This window comes from Mytilus trossulus, chromosome 7 (genome assembly GCF_036588685.1).
Source record: "Mytilus trossulus isolate FHL-02 chromosome 7, PNRI_Mtr1.1.1.hap1, whole genome shotgun sequence".
In the NCBI taxonomy this organism is placed as follows: Eukaryota; Metazoa; Mollusca; class Bivalvia; order Mytilida; family Mytilidae; genus Mytilus; species Mytilus trossulus.
In genome coordinates this window covers 15,200,660-15,222,223 of record NC_086379.1, presented here as the reverse complement: position 1 = coordinate 15,222,223, position 21,564 = coordinate 15,200,660, and the positions used below count along the sequence as shown (strand labels likewise).

Genomic DNA, 21,564 nt, shown 5'->3' with positions numbered 1-21,564 from the left:
GGAAATACATTAAATGCATACCATTTTGACGAAATTCATTTTTCTGCCGTAGTCAATATACGCATGTGCAAACTAATTTTATTGGATAATAAAGTATGGTTTCTTTACAAAGCTAAAGAAGCACGTCATATTAGAATCATATATAAATGATATAAATACAATTTAAAAAATTAAATACATAAGTCAACATACATTTTAAATTCTTAAATTTTACCTAACTAGATAGACAGACTATTTTAACATCAATTAATTTTAGGGAAGATATATTATGCTAAAAGTTAAGAGGCGAACAGCAACTCAGTAACCATATTTTTGATTTACAACATGAGCAATAAAGACTGAAATTAAATTTAAGTTCAAATCTTTTGATACTGTCAATTAAAATAATTGTGAGGTCTTTAATTATGCAAAAAAAATATGCCACTTGGAAAGTATCATAATAACTTGAATTCTGATATCAGATACATATGTCTACTATGCAGCTTTTCCTTATTCCACAATAATTAATCGCAAATGTTTGTTAAGTCTTCTAAAGAAAATGCCTTAGACATCCTGCTATCAGGATTCAATGCTGGAGAGTAAAGTTTCAATCTCTGGTAAGGGTGCATGAACTTTCAAATTTTGCTTTCTTGATGATTTTTTATTTCTATTTTTCTTATGAACTAGGCATTCCATTTGATACAAATTTTCAGAAATCATATGCATCTTTATCAAGGACGGACAGGAATTCATCGAACCATAGCAAACTAACATTATTTATAAACCAGGCAAGAAACAAACATCCTATGAAAATAAGTTAATGGAATGTTTATAAGTTTCAGCAATATTTCTGCAATAGTCTCATTTGCTTATAATCCTTTTGACCATTTCTAGTGCTGCATTTCCATTATCCATGGGTACCTGAAACAAAATATAAAATGGATTTTAGTAAATCAAATAAGAATGTTATACCCACCAGATTTTCATATCAATACCCAAAGTGAGATACCCTGTCTGAATTTTCTTTAATTTTAGCTACTAAATGCTTATTGTCCATCCTTTAAAAAATGAATGTAAATAGTAAATGGTCAGATTTAAATTTATTTACTTATTTTCTTGGATGTTTTCGGGGAAATATACTGCTTAACATTTTGTAAAGACATCTATCCCCTCTCTTTTTCAATATTTGAACATCATAGAAATATGTTGACCCCGCCAGTGACCCCTAGATGTCTTTTGGACCTTTTTTGTGTTGCTCAGGTGATGTGTCCTTAATATTTCTTCCCCAACTCTATCCAATCATAATAACCTTACTGACATCAACACTATAAGAATTCACAAATTATCTATAAAATTAAATATGTAGTTTAAAATTTGTGACTCAGTTGAATGTTTATTTTGTACATTTTCATCCATTAAAGCCGTTTCCTCAATGGATTTTTTTTCTCACATACTTGATTTGCATAGGATTTTTTCAACAAAAAAAAATCATCAGGTTTAAAGTTATAATGCATTGTGAAAAACAAATATTTCATCAATGAAATTCAAGTCAGATATTCTCATGAATATCCTTTTCATATTGGATACAAACTTTTTTAAGTCTGATGCAGAGATTTTGTAGTTAAAGTGTTTCATCTGAGGTACTACACAGGCTTCAAAAGGTGTCATTATGGAGTTAAGGGGGTGGCGTCATACAGCTTTGTGTACATTGTACTGGGTTTTATTCACTAATTATATAACCTTACCATGTGACCAGCATCTAGTATCCAGTAGACAGAGAAATTTTTAACAGATTTATAGAATGCTGTTGTTAGTTTGGTATAGGGATCATAAAGAGGCTGTCTTGTAGCATTGTAATAGTCTTTGTATATACCAAGCTGTGTGATCCACTTCTCTGTACCTGTAACAAACCACAATATATAAATAAGAAATAGAAAAGATGTGATTGCAGTTTTTATATTTTATCTTTATATCACACAAATATACAAAAGGAGTAGGTCCGGTAAGGACCGATTTTAGCCTCATATTTCAGGTTCATCTGACAAAAGATTTTGACCACTTTTTAAACACTTAAGTGTCTATTTCATTTGAATCAATTAGTTTTTGTGAAAGATTTTAACTAATTTAGTCATTAAAAACGATCCGATTCAAGCTCAAATATGAAAATCAACAAAATATGCCGAAAAATGTCACTTTTGGATGTTTTTTGTCAAAAATTAAAGTGGCCACATCAGTGTTCATCCTCAACCTTTGTATATGTTATGTATTATCATAAAATACAACTACCATTTCAATATTAAGGATGAACACGAATGCGGCCACTTTCGTTTTACACGAAAACCATCTAAAATTTAACTAAAATGATAGAATTTTGAAGAATTCAGTAATTTAGCATAACTTTAAGGTGCCAGTACCCGATATATGTTCATTGTATAGTCAAAATTAGCCCATATTTATGTAGCAGAAGCACTCTTCTGTTCAATAAATAACTAAAAGTGTACATTTTATCAGTTTTCTAAAACTTCTATATTTTGCGGCCAAAAAGGGGTCTTACTGGACCTACTCCTTTGATAATGATTGAAAAAAGAAATTGCATTATTTCCACAAAATATGTCCGAATGACTTTCCAACAACTTCTTGGACTTCTGTTGAATCTTCATTACTAATACGAAAAATGTATTATAAAATATTGCATTCTCTTTTTTCATGTTATTTGTTGAATCTCAAAATTCATGTTTTTTACATCAAAAGTAGCATGCATCATTGTTTCGATAAGAAACCAACTTATGATTTTTCAGCAAACCACAAACAATTGAAATCTTAATTATAAATATATCATTTTATTCATACAAACAAACAAACAAACAAGAATGTTAAGATACCAAGTTTCCTGTGAAAATAATAATAAAAACTGAACAGTTTGGACTGCAAAACCTTAACAAGAAACAAGGCTAACATTATGTTTTTAGTTCTGCTACATATCTTTTGATTACAAAACATAGATTGCATATTGCACCAAAAGGTATTAATTGTTAGATTCTGACCTGGTGTAGCTACAATTATATCTAACTGTCCAGTATACACGACAACTGATAGGCTGGTATTCTGTATCAAATAGTCCACTGTAACATAAATATATATACTATAAATAAATAAATTGTTATTTTACTCCTTCCCATAGTAAATAAATCATAGCTTTAATGTGACAGGCAGTATTTTGTTACTGATAGTCTTGCCTAATTGAGAAAGAATTTCTTCATGTCATGCTCATTTAAAATGGGTAGGCATAATAAAAAAAATTTAAGATATTTTAAACTGAAGTTATAAACAATACAGGGACAACAACAGGCTGTGTATATAGGGACTACCACAGGCTTTTTACTAGTGGTGCTCATCCACTCTTTGATTTTTAGTACCATAATTAATTACAACATTACTTTTTAAGATTTGTGAGATAATTCAGATTAATCTGGAAAGCAATTGTTTAATGTTGAAATTTAATATTAAAATGGGTTTTCATTTTTATCGTTCATAAAATAATTGTATTCATTTTTCTACCAGCATATACATTGTATAAGCATACTCTGCTTAATTGCATAATTTTGTCTGACAAAGAGGCTATGCAAATAACTGGATTATACTGTATCATGTATATATTTAAGAATATTGCAAAAGGTATACATGTAAATTATTTTTTTTAAAGATTAAAATAATCATTTAATTAGCCCTTATTAGTTTCTTACCTATATCAACAACTGGCTTCATAAAATCTTCTGCTTGGTACATAAACACTTTTGATGATTGGGCTAAAACAAAGTTTTACAAGATTAAATAGCTATGGTTTAGTTGTATTACATGTCTTAATTTCAAATATAAATTTCTGAGCATTATGACATCAGACCAAAGATGACCACACTATAAAAATCCACAAAATAATGACTGTTTCTGAAGATTTAAGGAGGCTTGCGGGTATAAGATTTTTAGAAAAAAATCAAACATTTATTTTTCATTACAAATTTTTTTAGTTACCTTTAGAAGTTGTTACTTTATTACATGGTACAAAAACATTCCAAAAAATCAATTTCGTGCCGGTGTCATATGGTATTTTGAACCCCCTAAAAATTGAACCCGGGGTCAAAATACCATGCGGTAAAATGACCCCGGGGTCATTATACCGCATGGTATTTTGACCCCGGGGTCATTTTTCACATATGGTATTTTGAACCCCCCTGCGGTATATTGAACCCCCCTGTTTTTGAGAAATAGTATTGCAGATAATCTTATTTACAATCTATTGGCTATTCATTTTTTTTAATTAAAGGTTATGAGTAGGGGGTTCAATATACCGCAGGGGGTCAAAATACCATGGCTATATAAAATTTTGCAAAATATCTTTTCCAGTATGCTAAATACATATAAACTACTTATTGGAGTATTATAACTATGTTAAGGAGTTTGAATAGCTTGGATTTTTGAAATTCAAGGTCTATAGTAGGGGGTTCAATATACCGCAGGGGGGTCAAAATACCATGGCTAAGTAAAATTTTCAAAATATCTTTTCCAGCATGTTGAATACATACAAATTACAATTTGGAGTATTATTACTATGTAAAGGAGTTAGAAAAGCTTGAATTTTTGAAATTCAAGGTCTATGGTAGGGGGTTTAATATACTGCAGGGGGGTCAAAATACCATGGCTAAGTAAAATTTTCAAAATTTCTTTTCCAGTATGTTAAATACATACAAACTACTTGTAGGAGTATTATAACTATGTTAAGGAGTTTGAATAGCTAGAATTTTTTGAAATTAAAGGTCTATAGTGGGGGTTCAATATACCGCAGAGGGGTCAAAATATCATGGAAATTATTTTTTTTCAAAACATTTTTTCCAGGATGTAAAATGCATACAAACTACTTATTGAAGTATTATTACTATGTTAAGGAGTTAGAATAGCTAGAACTTTTGAAATTTAAGGTCTATAGCAGGGGGTCAATATACCATTGAAATTATTTTTTTTCAAAAATTTTTTCCATGATGTTAAATGCATACAAACTACTTATTGAAGTATTATTACTAAGTTAAGGAGTTAGAATAGCTAGAATTTTTGAATATTAAGGTCTATGGTAGGGGGTTCAATATACCGCAGTGGGGTCAAAATTCCATGGAAATTAAATTTTTTCTTACATCTTTTCCAGCGTTTTAAATACATACTAACTACTTATTGGATTATTATCACTATGTTCAGGAGTAAGAATTGCAACAATTTTTGAAATTGAAATTCTATGGTAGAGGGTTCAATATACAGCAAGGGATCAAAATACCATGGCAAAGTCAAAATTTTAAAATATCTTTTCACGTATGTTAAATACATACACACTACTTGTAGGAGTATTATAACTTTGTTAAGGAGTTTGAATAGCTAGAATTTTTGAAATTTAAGGTCTATAGTAGGGGTTCAATATACCGAAGGTGGGTCAAAATACCATGGAAATTATTTTTTTTCAAAATATTTTTTCCAGGATGTTAAATGCATACAAACTACTTATTGAAGTATTATAATTATGTTAAGGAATAAAAATTGCAAGAATTTTTGAAATTAAAGGTCTATGGTAGGGGGTTCAATATACCGCAGGGGGGTCAAAATACCATGGCAAAGTAAAATTTTCAAAATATCTTTTCCAGTATGTTAAACACATACAAACTACTTGTAAGAATATTATAACTATGTTAAGGAATAAGAATTGCAAGAATTTTTGAAATTAAGGTCTATGGTAGGGGTTCAATATACCGCAGGGAGGTCAAAATACCATGGCTAAGTAAAATTTTCAAAATATCTTTTCCAGTATGTTAAATACATACAAACTACTTGTAGAAATATTATAACTTTGTGAAGGAGTTTGAATAGCTAGAATTTTAGAAATTTAAGGTCTATAGTAGAGGGTTCAATATACCGCAGGGGGGTCAAAATACCATGGAAATAAAAAATTTTCAAAACATTTTTTCCAGGATGTTAAATGCATACAAACTACTTATTGAAGTATTAAAACTATGTTAAGGAATAAGAATTGCAAGAATTTTTTAAATTGAAGGTCTATGGTAGGGGGTTCAATATACCGCAGGGGGGTCAAAATACCATGGCAAAGTAAAATTTTCAGAATATCTTTTCCAGTATGTTAAATACATACAAACTACTTGTAGGAGTATTATAACTATGTTAAGGAGTTTGAATAGCTAGAACTTTTGAAATTTAAGGTCTATAGTAGTGGTTCAATATACTGCAGGGGGTCAAAATACCATGGAAATTATTTTTTTTCAAAATTTTTTTCCATGATGTTAAATGCATACAAACTACTTATTGAAGTATTATTACTAAGTTAAGGAGTTAGAATAGCTAGAATTTTTGAATATTAAGGTCTATGGTAGGGGGTTCAATATACCGCAGTGGGGTCAAAATTCCATGGAAATTAAATTTTTTCTTACATCTTTTCCAGCGTTTTAAATACATACTAACTACTTATTGGATTATTATCACTATGTTCAGGAGTAAGAATTGCAACAATTTTTGAAATTGAAATTCTATGGTAGAGGGTTCAATATACAGCAAGGGATCAAAATACCATGGCAAAGTCAAAATTTTAAAATATCTTTTCATTTATGTTAAATACATACACACTACTTGTAGGAGTATTATAACTTTGTTAAGGAGTTTGAATAGCTAGAATTTTTGAAATTTAAGGTCTATAGTAGGGGTTCAATATACCGAAGGTGGGTCAAAATACCATGGAAATTATTTTTTTTCAAAACATTTTTTCCAGGATGTTAAATGCATACAAACTACTTATTGAAGTATTATAATTATGTTAAGGAATAAAAATTGCAAGAATTTTTGAAATTAAAGGTCTATGGTAGGGGGTTCAATATACCGCAGGGGGGGGCAAAATACCATGGCAAAGTAAAATTTTCAAAATATCTTTTCCAGTATGTTAAACACATACAAACTACTTGTAAGAATATTATAACTTTGTTAAGGAATAAGAATTGCAAGAATTTTTGAAATTAAGGTCTATGGTAGGGGTTCAATATACCGCAGGGAGGTCAAAATACCATGGCTAAGTAAAATTTTCAAAATATCTTTTCCAGTATGTTAAATACATACAAACTACTTGTAGAAATATTATAACTTTGTGAAGGAGTTTGAATAGCTAGAATTTTTGAAATTTAAGGTCTATAGTAGAGGGTTCAATATACCGCAGGGGGGTCAAAATACCATGGAAATAAAAAAATTTCAAAACATTTTTTCCAGGATGTTAAATGCATACAAACTACTTATTGAAGTATTATAACTATGTTAAGGAATAAGAATTGCAAGAATTTTTTAAATTGAAGGTCTATGGTAGGGGGTTCAATATACCGCAGGGGGGTCAAAATACCATGGCAAAGTAAAATTTTCAGAATATCTTTTCCAGTATGTTAAATACATACAAACTACTTGTAGGAGTATTATAACTATGTTAAGGAGTTTGAATAGCTAGAACTTTTGAAATTTAAGGTCTATAGTAGTGGTTCAATATACTGCAGGGGGTCAAAATACCATGGAAATTATTTTTTTTCAAAACATTTTTTCCAGGATGTTAAATACATACAAACTACTTATTTGAGTATAACAACTATGTTAAGGAGTTAGAATTGCAAGAATTTTTGAAATTTAAAGTCTATGGTAGGGGGTTCAATATACCGCAGGGGGGTCAAAATACCATGGAAAAGTAAAATTTTCAGAATATCTTTTCCAGTATGTCAAATACATACAAAATACTTGTTGGAGTATTATAACTAGGTTAAGGAGTTTGAATAGCTAGAATTTTTGAAATTTAAGGTCTATAGTAGGGGTTCAATATACCGCAGGAGGGGGGGGGGTCAAAATACCATGGATTTTTTTTTCTTTTCAAAACATTTTTTCCAGGATGTTAAATGCATACAAACTACTTATTAAAGTTTTATAACTATGTTAAGGAATAAGAATTGCAAGAATTTTTGAAATTGAAGGTCTATGGTAGGGGGTTCAATATACCGCAGGGGGGTCAAAATACCATGGCAAAGTAAAATTTTCAAAATATCTTTTCCAGTATGGTAAATACATACAAACTACTTGTAGGAGTATTATAACTAGGTTAAGGAGTTTGAATAGCTAGAATTTTTGAAATTTAAGGTCTATAGTAGGGGTTCAATATACCGCAGGGGGGGGGGGGGGGGTCAAAATACCATGGATTTTTTTTTCTTTTCAAAACATTTTTTCCAGCATTTTAAATACATACAAACTTCTTATTGGAGTATTATAACTATGTTAAGGAGTTAGAATTGCAAGAATTTTTGAAATTAAAGGTCTATGGTAGGGGTTTCAATATACCGCAGGGGGGTCAAAATACCATGGCAAAGTAAAATTTTCAGAATATCTTTTCCGGTATGTTAAATACATACAAAATACTTGTCGGAGTATTATAACTAGGTTAAGGAGTTTGAATAGCTAGAATTTAGAAATTTAAGGTCTATAGTAGGGGTTCATTATACAGAACAGAACAGAACAGAACATATTTTATTTCCAATTAAGGGCCCACAAGGGGCATACAGAGCATACATGAATAAGGAAAAAGAATATTAATTTGATAGATACATAGATACAAACATTATTTTACATACAGTAACAATACAATTACTAACTCATATTCACTTTAATAAATTTACCAACAGCATTAAGGACCTGATTGTCTTCACAGTTTAATAAATAAATAAATTTATGCTGATTATCCAGTATAGAAAAATTTGGAATTCTTTGGCAAACAAAGTCAAAGAGAGCATCTCTATCTTAACTAAAATTTTCACAGTTAGTTAAAAAATGGATTTCATCTTCAACACAGCCAGAGGAGCATTTTTTGCAAATTCTTTCATTTCGTGGAATATTTGAAAAACGTCCAACTTCAATTTGAAGCTTATGAGCAGAAATACGTAATTTGCATATAGATCTTCTTAAATCAAAGTCCTTAATTAAAGAAAGATAATTTTCATAACCAAAATTCTTCTTAAATTTCACATAATTAAACAGTTTTCCATCAGAAGCTTTATTTTGGCTAGCATACCAATTGCTAATATATTTAGTGTGAATTAATTTGCTAGATATGTTCAAAAATTTATATTGTCCGAAATGTTTTACTTCTTGTTTAATTTCAAAAACTTCTAATACTTTCTTAGCAAATGAGTACCAAGAAGTTATGTTAGATTTGTGAAGCTCTTGGCTGCATTTATAAGCATCTTTCAATAGACTGAATTCAGTTGTAAGATTTTCAAATCTATACCAGTATTTTACAATTGACTTTACAATATCATAATGTAAGGGGAAACGCTCCAGTTCTGATAATACAGCAAAATTGACACTCCTTTTGAAAATTTTACTTAGCCATGGTATTTTGACCCCCCTGCGGTATATTGAACCCCCTTCTATAGACCTTGATTTTCAGAAATTCAAGCTATTCTAACTCCTTAACATAGTAATAATACTTCAATAAGTTGTTTGTATGTATTCAACATGCTGGAAAAGATATTTTGAAAATTTTACTTAGCCATGGTATTTTGACCCCCCTGCGGTATATTGAACCCCCTTCTATAGACCTTGATTTTCAGAAATTCAAGCTATTCTAACTCCTTAACATAGTAATAATACTTCAATAAGTTGTTTGTATGTATTCAACATGCTGGAAAAGATATTTTGAAAATTTTACTTAGCCATGGTATTTTGCCCCCCTGCGGTATATTGAACCCCCTTCTATAGACCTTGATTTTCAAAAATTCAAGCTATTCTAACTCCTTAACATAGTAATAATACTCCAATAAGTTGTTTGTATGTATTCAACATGCTAGAAAAGATATTTTGAAAATTTTACTTAGCCATGGTATTTTGACCCCCCTGCGGTATATTGAACCCCCTACCATAGACATTCAATTTCAAAAATTCCAGCTATTCAATACTCCAATAAGTAGTTTATATGCATTTAACATGCTGGAAAAGATATTTTGAAAATTTTACTTAGCCATGGTATTTTCACCCCCCTGCGGTATATTGAACCCCCTTCTATAGACCTTGATTTTCAGAAATTCAAGCTATTCTAACTCCTTAACATAGTAATAATACTTCAATAAGTTGTTTGTACAATGTATGTATTCAACATGCTGGAAAAGATATTTTGAAAATTTTACTTAGCCATGGTATTTTGACCCCCCTGCGGTATATTGAACCCCCTTCTATAGACCTTGATTTTCAGAAATTCAAGCTATTCTAACTCCTTAACATAGTAATAATACCTCAATAAGTTGTTTGTATGTATTCAACATGCTGGAAATGATATTTTGAAAATTTTACTTAGCCATGGTATTTTGACCCCCCTGCGTTATATTGAACCCCCTTCTATAGACCTTGATTTTCAGAAATTCAAGCTATTCTAACTCCTTAACATAGTAATAATACTTCAATAAGTTGTTTGTATGTATTCAACATGCTGGAAAAGATATTTTGAAAATTTTACTTAGCCATGGTATTTTGACCCCCCTGCGGTATATTGAACCCCCTTCTATAGACCTTGATTTTCAGAAATTCAAGCTATTCTAACTCCTTAACATAGTAATAATACTTCAATAAGTTGTTTGTATGTATTCAACATGCTGGAAAAGATATTTTGAAAATTTTACTTAGCCATGGTATTTTGACCCCCCTGCGGTATATTGAACCCCCTTCTATAGACCTTGATTTTCAGAAATTCAAGCTATTCTAACTCCTTAACATAGTAATAATACTTCAATAAGTTGTTTGTATGTATTCAACATGCTGGAAAAGATATTTTGAAAATTTTACTTAGCCATGGTATTTTGCCCCCCTGCGGTATATTGAACCCCCTTCTATAGACCTTGATTTTCAAAAATTCAAGCTATTCTAACTCCTTAACATAGTAATAATACTCCAATAAGTTGTTTGTATGTATTCAACATGCTGGAAAAGATATTTTGAAAATTTTACTTAGCCATGGTATTTTGACCCCCCTGCGGTATATTGAACCCCCTTCTATAGACCTTGATTTTCAGAAATTCAAGCTATTCTAACTCCTTAACATAGTAATAATACTTCAATAAGTTGTTTGTATGTATTCAACATGCTGGAAAAGATATTTTGAAAATTTTACTTAGCCATGGTATTTTGACCCCCCTGCGTTATATTGAACCCCCTTCTATAGACCTTGATTTTCAGAAATTCAAGCTATTCTAACTCCTTAACATAGTAATAATACTTCAATAAGTTGTTTGTATGTATTCAACATGCTAGAAAAGATATTTTGAAAATTTTACTTAGCCATGGTATTTTGCCCCCCTGCGGTATATTGAACCCCCTTCTATAGACCTTGATTTTCAAAAATTCAAGCTATTCTAACTCCTTAACATAGTAACAATACTCCAATTTGTAGGATGCATGTATTCAACATGCTGGAAAAGATATTTTAAAATTTTTACTTAGCCATGGTATTTTGACCCCCTGTTGTATATTGAACCCCCTTCTATAGACCTTGATTTTCAAAAATTCAAGCTATTCTTACTCCTTAACATAGTAATAATACTTCAATAAGTTGTTTGTATGTATATAACATGCTGGAAAAGATATTTTGAAAATTTTACTTAGCCATGGTATTTTGACCCCCCTGCGGTATATTGAACCCCCTACCATAGACATTCAATTTCAAAAATTCCAGCTATTCTTAATCCTAAACATAGTAATAATACTCCAATAAGTAGTTTGTATGCATTTAACATGCTGGAAAAGATATTTTGAAGAACAAAAATTTCCATGGTATTTTGACCCCCCCCCCCTACCATGGTATATTGAACCCCCTACTATAGACCTTGAATTTCAAAAACCCAAGCTATTCTAACTCCGTAACATAATTTTAATACTCCGATAAGTAGTTTGTATGTATTTAACAAACTGGCAAAGATATTTTGAAAATTTTACTTAGCCATGGTATTTTGCCCCCCTGCGGTATATTGAACCCCCTTCTATAGACCTTGATTTTCAAAAATTCAAGCTATTCTAACTCCTTAACATAGTAATAATACTTCAATAAGTTGTTTGTATGTATATAACATGCTGGAAAAGATATTTTAAAATTTTTACTTAGCCATGGTATTTTGACCCCCTGTTGTATATTGAACCCCCTTCTATAGACCTTGATTTTCAAAAATTCAAGCTATTCTAACTCCTTAACATAGTTATAATACTTCAATAAGTTGTTTGTATGTATATAACATGCTGGAAAAGATATTTTGAAAAATTTACGCAGCCATGGTATTTTGACTGTATTTTGTAGTATATTGAACCCCCTACCATAGACATTCAATTTCAAAAATTCCAGCTATTCTTAATCCTTAACATAGTAATAATACTCCAATAAGTAGTTTGTATGCATTTAACATGCAGGAAAAGATATTTTGAAGAAAAAATATTTTCATGGTATTTTGACCACCCCCCTACCATGGTATATGGTCCGAGAACACAATTAATTCGTAGTGCATTTCTTTTAGAACATAAATGAAAATAAAAAAAATCCCACCTGCGCTTTCTCAAAGAAACTTTTACAGTGTGTTGTACTACTTTTGGGACAAATTATATCAAATTTATAGACAACTTCATCGTCTCTAACTCAAAATATGGACAATTTTATGTTTAGGGCGTCTTGAAATCTTTTGACAGCTTCCGAAGTGCTCATTTTCAACCTTTTTCAGCTGGACCAAATCACTACTTTCCTTTAAAATTCTGGACCCAAATTTTTTTACAGTGTAATTTCATCCCCCTTCTTGCAATTTGAGGCAGTGAACATGGAGAAATAAATTTGGAAGGGGTATAAAAATTAATGGCAAGTAACCCACTGTCAACACTAGGGACTATATTTGTCAACAACGAAAATCAAGGGACGACAATGGTGGTCTCGGACCTAATAGGGTAGAAAGAGTTGACAAATCTTAAAAAAACTTGGTATGAACAAAGCTTAATGTATTATAACACTGCTTACAAAGTTTCATGACAATAGGATGTACATTATAGACATTAAGTTAAGTTCTATACTCATCTTTGCGTGTAAAATTTTGACGTTAAAATTGAAAAATTTCAACTATCAACATTTGGGGCTTTAAAAATTAAAATATTGCAAAAAAATACTTTTTAAATGCCTTAACATATAATTTATCATGTACTAAAAGCAATAGAGTACTCATTTGATTTATCAGACTTGGCATAATTATTCAAAAGTCAAATTTATATGAGCCTGTGCCTAAAAATTCAGGTTTTTCAATGAAGGGGAGCCTTACATGAAGATGTAATATTTTCCAGCAATTTTTAATTTGTGAAGCTTTTTAGTAATAAATAATCCTTACATATGTATTTAAAGTACTTTAAATGGAAAGAAAAGTTACAAATAACATATCATATTAGTTTAAAAGGGTCTTAGGCCAAGTAAGACTGGAAAAAAATTAGGGTCAATTAAGGCCGTGCTACATATTTACATTAAAAAATGCATATTGAGGCTATAAGAAATAAAAATTTGTGTCTTTTTTATCATTTCTATACTCATGTGACATGATACAACAAATCTGAGCACAAAAAGACTCTTGCAATTAACTTTTCTTACAAGCAGTATGGGCTGAAACAAAGATTTTTGCCTTTTTAGGGAAAAACTTGCATGCAATTTATTCTCAACAGGCTTATATTTAAACCACTTGCTATCCTACAGAAGAAAAGAAATTTATTATGTGAAATGGAACAGGTACAATAGACATTGTAAAGTGCATTTGATACAAATTTAGTGAGGTCTGTAATATGGACATCAAATTTTATATACCAAGCTCCCCACTATTGCCTTCATCCAAACAAGGCGTTAGACAAGGGTCATTTATACAACACATTTTGCACATTTTATCTGAGATAAACTTCTTTTCTGTAGATTCAGAGTTCATAAATAAGTAAAAGAAGCAGGTAAAGGCATAGAAACACAAATATTGACCCATAAAAACCTGTCAGATAGAAAGTCAGGATGCCATTTATGCATCAATATTGAAAAAGTTATAAAATGCCTATTTTGACCATAAAATGCCAAAATTGGTCATTTTTGCAGAAATTCTATAAAATAAAAGTTTAAATCCTTTAGTTTCATGCTATTTGACAAGTTGACACCATCAAATTATTTAGGGAAGTTGCCAGAGTACAAATTCTATATTTACAGATTTCACCTCTTAGGTCCGAGAACACAATTAATTCGTAGTGCATTTCTTTTAGAACATAAATGAAAATAAAAAAAATCCCACCTGCGCTTTCTCAAAGAAACTTTTACAGTGTGTTGTACTACTTTTGGGACAAATTATATCAAATTTATAGACAACTTCATCGTCTCTAACTCAAAATATGGACAATTTTATGTTTAGGGCGTCTTGAAATCTTTTGACAGCTTCCGAAGTGCTCATTTTCAACCTTTTTCAGCTGGACCAAATCACTACTTTCCTTTAAAATTCTGGATCCAAATTTTTTTACAGTGTAATTTCATCCCCCTTCTTGCAATTTGAGGCAGTGAACATGGAGAAATAAATTTGGAAGGGGTATAAAAATTAATGGCAAGTAACCCACTGTCAACACTAGGGACTATATTTGTCAACAACGAAAATCAAGGGACGACAATGGTGGTCTCGGACCTAATAGTGAACCCCCTACTATAGACCTTGAATTTCAAAAACCCAAGCTATTCTTAATCCTTAACATAGTAATAATACTCCAATAAGTAGTTTGTATGTATTTAACAAACTGGCAAAGATATTTTGAAAATTTTACACAGCCATGGTATTTTGCCCCCCTGCGGTATATTGAACCCCCTACCATAGACTGTCAATTTCAAAAATTCTAGCTATTCTAACTCCATTACATAGTTGTTGTACTCCAATTTGTAGTTTAAATGCATTTTTAAAAGATGCTTAGTTTGTTTGTATTTAACATGCTGGAAAAGATATTTTGAAAATTTTACTTGGCCATGTTATTGTACCATGGTATATTGAACCCCCTACTATACATCTAAAGACCTTTCATGTCTTGCTACTGTAACTCCTTAACATATTTATTATACTCCAATTAATAGTTTGTATTTATTTTATTAGTTTGAAAAGATGTTTTGAAAATTTTACTTTTTAAAATCAAGTGAGCCATGGTAATTTGACCCCCTCCCCATTTTTTACCATGGAGAATTAAAACTTAAAAGTCTACCATTCTATATAATTTTTTTTAAATTTCAAAGAATTATAGTGTCCAAGCTACATGGTCTAGTTTTAATGCTTTAAGAAGTTTTTTGAATGAAATTTTGTTGGTTAAGACTTCAGAGCACTTATACCAAGCAAATATTTTTCTTTTAACCAATCATTGAAAATTGACCTCCCCTTCTTGTATAAATGATTTTTAAGATTTGATTAGCTTTTATATAATGTTAAATGTTTTATTAATCATCTAAAATGAAAAAAACAGGGGGGTTCAATTTACCATGGGGGTTCAATTTTCCATACAGGGGGGGTTCAATTTACCATGGGGGGGGTTCAATTTACCATAGCGGTATTTTGACCCCGGGGTCATTTTACCATGGGGTTCAAAATACCATATGACACCGGCCCCAGGTTTTGACTTTTAAAATGCAGATATCATTGAAAAAGATACAAATTATCTCCCTTTGGTGCAAAAATGCCATTTTTGGGCATTAACATTGAATTATCTTTTTTAACTAATCGGTTTTCTAAAAAGGTGTACATACACAAAATGATTGTAAAATTTAAACGATTTCTGTAATTTTGTTCTTTTTAATTTTGATACATGTGTATTACCACTTTTTCTCCTATTAATTCAACAGAAAAATGGTATGCTTCTTTGGAAGGCAGATTGTGAGCGTAAATAAACGGTGACCCCATTTTTTTATTTCATTTTTCTATTAAGTATAAGATAAAGTTCATTTATAGAAAAATATAGCAAAATCCTATACTAAAATAAAAAATTTAATTTATACCCGTGAGCCTCCTTAAATTCAAACTGTGTTATAGTTGTACCCACCCTTTCAAACATCAACAATTAAGCCTGTACATAAAGGACACCCTTAAGGGCAGAGAAAATTGACCTTATAAAAGAGAAGACCCTAGAATTGAGGTTAAAAAAAGGATAGACATTTCTACATGAATGCAAGTCTAGAATGACCTGACAAGACCAGGTTTTTGCTAGGTATAGGTGAACTTTTTTAACAATTTTTTCATGTTTTTCATGATTGGGCCTTTTATAGCCAACCATACCGTATGGTTAGTTGTCTCATTGGCAATCATACCACATATCCTTAATTTTTTTTATATTGTAGGAGGTTTTACTGTATTCAGACCATCATATTAAATGTCAACAGTTCTACATATAAATTGAACTTACCTCCCCATTCAACCTTCTCTGGTATATTTAACATCTTTTTTACTTCCCCATTCATTAATGCTGTTAGTTTGTCTGTCCTTAAAGCACCAATCATTCTATTTATCATTCTCTCTGAAAAAGTATAAAGTAGACATTATAAACACAGACTTAAACCATTGCAATATTTAGTGTGACCATATATAAAAGGAATGATCCTGGAACAGTCTGATTCAAATAAGCCTTTTATAAAAGGGAATGTGTTTAATGTATCTTTGAATATAGGTTCAAGTAAAAAGATCTAGTACCTTTATAATAAAATTGAGAATGGAAATGGGGAATGTGTCAAAGAGACAACAACCCAACCATAGAAAAAAACAACAGCAGAAGGTCACCAACAGGTCTTCAATATAGCGAGAAATTCCCGCACCCAGAGGCGTCCTTCAGCTGACCCCTAAACAAATATATACTAGTTCAGTGATAATGAACGCCGTATTGATTTCCTAAATGTAAACAAGAAACTACAAGAGGCTGTCACAACGACAGCAAACCGGATTTATTAACATTTATTTGTGTCCTGGCAATATCACAAGAACCATTACTGATGAATGGTGAAAGTGAAAATCGTCAATACCAAATTTGACCTCTATTTTGTCATCAGTATCAGCATATTAAAATTTGAAAAGCTTAGATTGAATGGTTCATAAGTAAATGTACAAATAGCAACCTGAATGGAAATGCCATTTTACAATCTTTCAAGAACCATAACTCCTGAACGGTAAAAGTCAAAATCGAACTTGACCTCTATTTTGTCTTCAGTAACAACATATAAAAGTTTTAAAAGCTTTGGTTGAATGGTTCATGAGAAAATGCAGGGACATGACTGGAAACACCATTTTTCAATCTTTCAAGAACCATAACTCCTGAACAGTAAAAGTCAAAATCTCCATTATAGAACTTGACCTTCATTTAGTTGTTAGTAACAACATATCAAAATTTTAAAAGCTTTGGTTGCACGGTTCATGAGTTAATGCACGGACAACATTTGATTGCCGCCTGCCCGCCTGACTGCCCGGCCGCCCGCCGTACATCCCCAAATCAATAACCAACATTTTTGTCACAAAAATCTGGTTAAAAATTAAAATAATACAAGACTAACAAAGGCCAGAGGCTCCTGACTTGGGACAATCCTTTCTCATCTATAAGACTTGACAGGGTCATTTTTTCCAAACTGTCATATTAATACCTGAAGTAACTATCAGAACAAATCATTTACAGTTTTATAAATACAGGAATTTAGAGTACCCAAAAAAGAACAAGAACACTTTTGCAGGAAATCAAGTAATCATGATCAATAAACATCAGTCACACACATCTTGTCATGATTAGGGTTCAAACTTAAAGCCTTAAGCCAATGACAAAAAGGTTTTGCTATTACATCTTATGCAATCTGTATCCCAAAAACTATTAACATAGAATACTTTATAACATTTAGTTCTATCATATTCCTTGGATACAGGCATTTTACCAAAAATAAATTGGTGGTTTAAACCTGGTTTTATAGCAAGCTACATGTAAACCTCTCACTTGAATAACAGTTGTTTATAATTCTGTATATTGACAAAATTGGATGTGCAACCCAACCAGACATAAAATGTTAATGTGACAATAATTAAGATCCTGCAGCCAAACCCTCAAAGACAAAAAGTTCCCCATACTAAAAAGCTCACCTTTAAGATTATTTGAAGATTTAAGTCCTGCTTCTGATCCTCCCCAGGCTAACATGTTATAAAAGTTGACACCATTACTCTCCGTCTCTAAGATATCCTGTATGACGCCCCATTGTGTCGTGGCCTCTTTCCACATTCCTCCCTCGATCATCTTTGTCATCTTCACTGTCGCTTCATTTATTTTGTAAAATCCTTTTTCATCTATAATAGACTGAAATTAAGTGTGAAATTGTTATTAATAAACTTGTTCAGTTATTGCATAAGGGTATCCTTAGCTTTCAAAAATATGGCAATTAATGCATAACAAACAGAGGAACTTACCAGTCTTCTTACAAAATATATAATTTTTTTAACAACCTTTTTTTATAATGAAAAAACTAAGTTATGGTATATCAATCAAAAATTGAATTCATTTTTTATAAACCACATATCTAACTTTTATGTCAAATCAACATTAGTTCATAAATTAAAATTTTATAGTTCTGGCTTTTATATAGCTAATTATTTGCTGATTTTTTTTCTTAAAAAAACTGATGAGTTATCTCCCTTTGAATAAAGTCTTTTCAACTTCACAACAGCAAGTAAGCAAGTCTACTATATATCACCAGGGATGTCAATAAGATTTGAAGTAGCAGGCTAAATCATAAAAGTAGGAGGCAACAATGTCGGACGGCGTAGCCGTTCGGCGCGACGAGCTTGCTTGTTGCACTTCACGGCGAGGGGTTTGGGGGCCGAGAATTTTTTTTTAAAATGGTGCAAAATCCTGCACTCTGGGGTGCTCCTGAACTCTAATTTTGTTCTTGCAAACACCATTTTTATAATGATGATAAGGTAAATGAGCAGCAAGATGGTCATATTTTCTATAAAGTTGATCACATAAATATCATCAAGACTTTCAGCTAACAAGTTACTGAAGTTGTTTGCAGATCTTTGAGGAAAATGATGAAGGCGTTACTCTTTAAGACATGGTGATAATTCAGGAAATTTGATTTTAGTTGAAAATATTTTTAATACAACTGTAGACATGGTAGACATGCAATTATTCAAATAGTTCTAACCCATAGAAAACATTTTTCAGTATTAATAATTTCAAATACTAATCACAATAAATCAAATGATTAATTCAATGGACTGTTTCAGGCAAAAAAAAATGCACTTTGGTTAAATCACAATAATCTAGAATTCAAAAGTGATACTATAAGTCAGAAGAGCATTAGTTAAGAAGCAAACAAAAGGAAAGAAAGAAATCTAAGATCTGCTTAAATTTTGGTGTTAAAATGACTTTTTATGAGTTATTAATTGGAGTCTCATATTTAAGAAAGGAAAAATGGGGTCATCATGGTCATGGGTCAACATATTTTACCCTGCACTATCATAGGGGAAAACAACGAAGATCAAACATCTGACAGAAATTCCAGAACCTGGTCAAAGTACATCCTTGAATGAAAATGCAAGGCTTACACTACTTTATAATCATAGGGAGACATGACTTCTCTTTCTGGAACTGATAGGGAGGAGTGGTGAGATTTGAAAGAGAAGTTCTCCTTCGAACATTGTGCTGCAATGTTTGTTCTTTGCTACCAATATGTATAGTACGAAGGGTCATATGTGAATAATGTTCTTTTTATATTGTTCAATTTATATCTGAGTAAACAATTAAAGTAACAGTCCAAATTCAAAGTTATTTAAGTTAAGGTTCTAGTTAGAAACTACTAACAAGATATAGCACTAAAAAGATTTTTTTAATGACACTGAGAAAGGGAAAGAAATTATAATATAAAAATTACAATTCACTAAGAAAAAAACTCTTGTTTATCATGTTTATGAAGTTCAGTGCTTTTGAAAAATCTAACATAAAAGTCTGTAAAATTGTGTCGAATGCGTACTTTTTCCATTTGGGATAAAATTTCTTCTTTCAGCCAAGGATTTGTATAGTAGTAGTCTAACTATACAAATCCTTGTTTCAGCTGTTCCATTTGAGGGTCGTAGATATGGGCCGTAGTTATTATTGTAAAAGTACGGATTCCGGTCATAGCTGGTCCGTGTCCGATCTCTAGTTTACACATTAGGTAGCAATACACAGTTAGAAGTTTAGTTTCGCATTATGGCCCCTGTGAATTTTTTAAATATGAAAGTTTTTGTACAATAAAATTGATTTTTAGATAATTGAAGACTAATATAGCCTTCTTAGTGGGTTTATATGAACATTTAGATTGATTTGAACATGTTTTATAGGCCATTTCAATGATTGACAGTCCGTATTTTCCTATCCTTACCGTTCATAGGTTCATAAATTATTGTAGTGTTTATCAACAAAGATTTTGCGCTCGATCTTTTCAACTCAATTTTATGGAAAAACGAGCAGGAAGACATATGATTTTTTTTGGACCACTTGATAGATATAAACCTATGGATTCAGGAAAGGTATCACTGTAATTCATTGAAATTTTCCTTTAGACTAAATTTTGGAGACTTTTGTGACATGTTCACCCCCCTTTTTTGCTATATTTTGTATCTAAGAAATGCAGATTGTTGCCATGGTTACACCCAAAAGGGATTATATTTCACCCTTATGACCATTAGAAATCAAATCTATGGAAGATTCTCTTTCTACAAGTATATACATGCATAAAACACATATAAAGCCTTCTTTGTTAGACAGGAGGGGAAAGAGGGTGTTTAAAAATTATGAGTGTCAATTTTAAGTTTTTTTCCTAACTGTGTATTGCTACCTTAATGGCGGACGAAGTCCCGGGAAAATTTACAAAAATAAACGATGTTTGACAAGCTTTTTGGAACGGAATAGGACGTTTTTAATGCAATAAATGGATTACACATTAACCGGAGACAATTTTCATCACGTTCAAATGAAGTAACAAACTTATTTTGCTGCCGAAACTTAGATCGATGTACGCTTCTCTTGTCAACAAGTACTGCTGAATCTTGCGGAAGTGATAAAAAGTTGTCTTTTTATTAAATAATCTGCCTCACACTGTAAAGTCAATGCTTAAATCTTTGTTCTTTAGAAAATGAATTGTTTATGTCTTAATTTCTATCATGATAAATTCATGATCGTTTCATCGAAAAATTAAAAATTTTTGGAAAATATTATTTTTGACAATTTTGAAGTAGCCAGCGCCAAAGCAGAAATACCCGGCGCATTTCGACGGTTGCCGGCTTCTAATGACATCCCTGATCACATAAAGAAGTGACAGGCTAAACTCACAAAAATCGAAACGATTCTTTTTGTATACAATTAAGTTGCATAATAGAGATATGGACAACACCCTTTTTTAAAACCTCATCATTTATGTTTTTTTTTTCATTTTCATTGTAACATATTTGTGTCTGCTTTTACCTA

The 21,564-nt window shown here is 31.2% G+C and overlaps 1 protein-coding gene across 1 annotated transcript in view; it reads right to left on the bottom strand.

The window, feature by feature from the left end:
• Positions 1 to 276: 276 nt before the first annotated feature.
• Positions 277 to 21,564, bottom strand: part of LOC134724679 (retinoid-inducible serine carboxypeptidase-like) — a 36,633-nt gene continuing 15,345 nt past the window's right edge. The window contains exons 7-12 of the mRNA XM_063587850.1: positions 18,204 to 18,414; positions 16,498 to 16,608; positions 3,723 to 3,785; positions 3,024 to 3,101; positions 1,725 to 1,879; positions 277 to 900 (exon numbers count right to left, since the gene is read on the bottom strand). Coding sequence (XP_063443920.1) covers positions 841 to 900; positions 1,725 to 1,879; positions 3,024 to 3,101; positions 3,723 to 3,785; positions 16,498 to 16,608; positions 18,204 to 18,414 — 678 coding nt within the window. The 3' untranslated portion in view covers positions 277 to 840. The remainder of the gene's footprint in view (positions 901 to 1,724; positions 1,880 to 3,023; positions 3,102 to 3,722; positions 3,786 to 16,497; positions 16,609 to 18,203; positions 18,415 to 21,564) is intronic.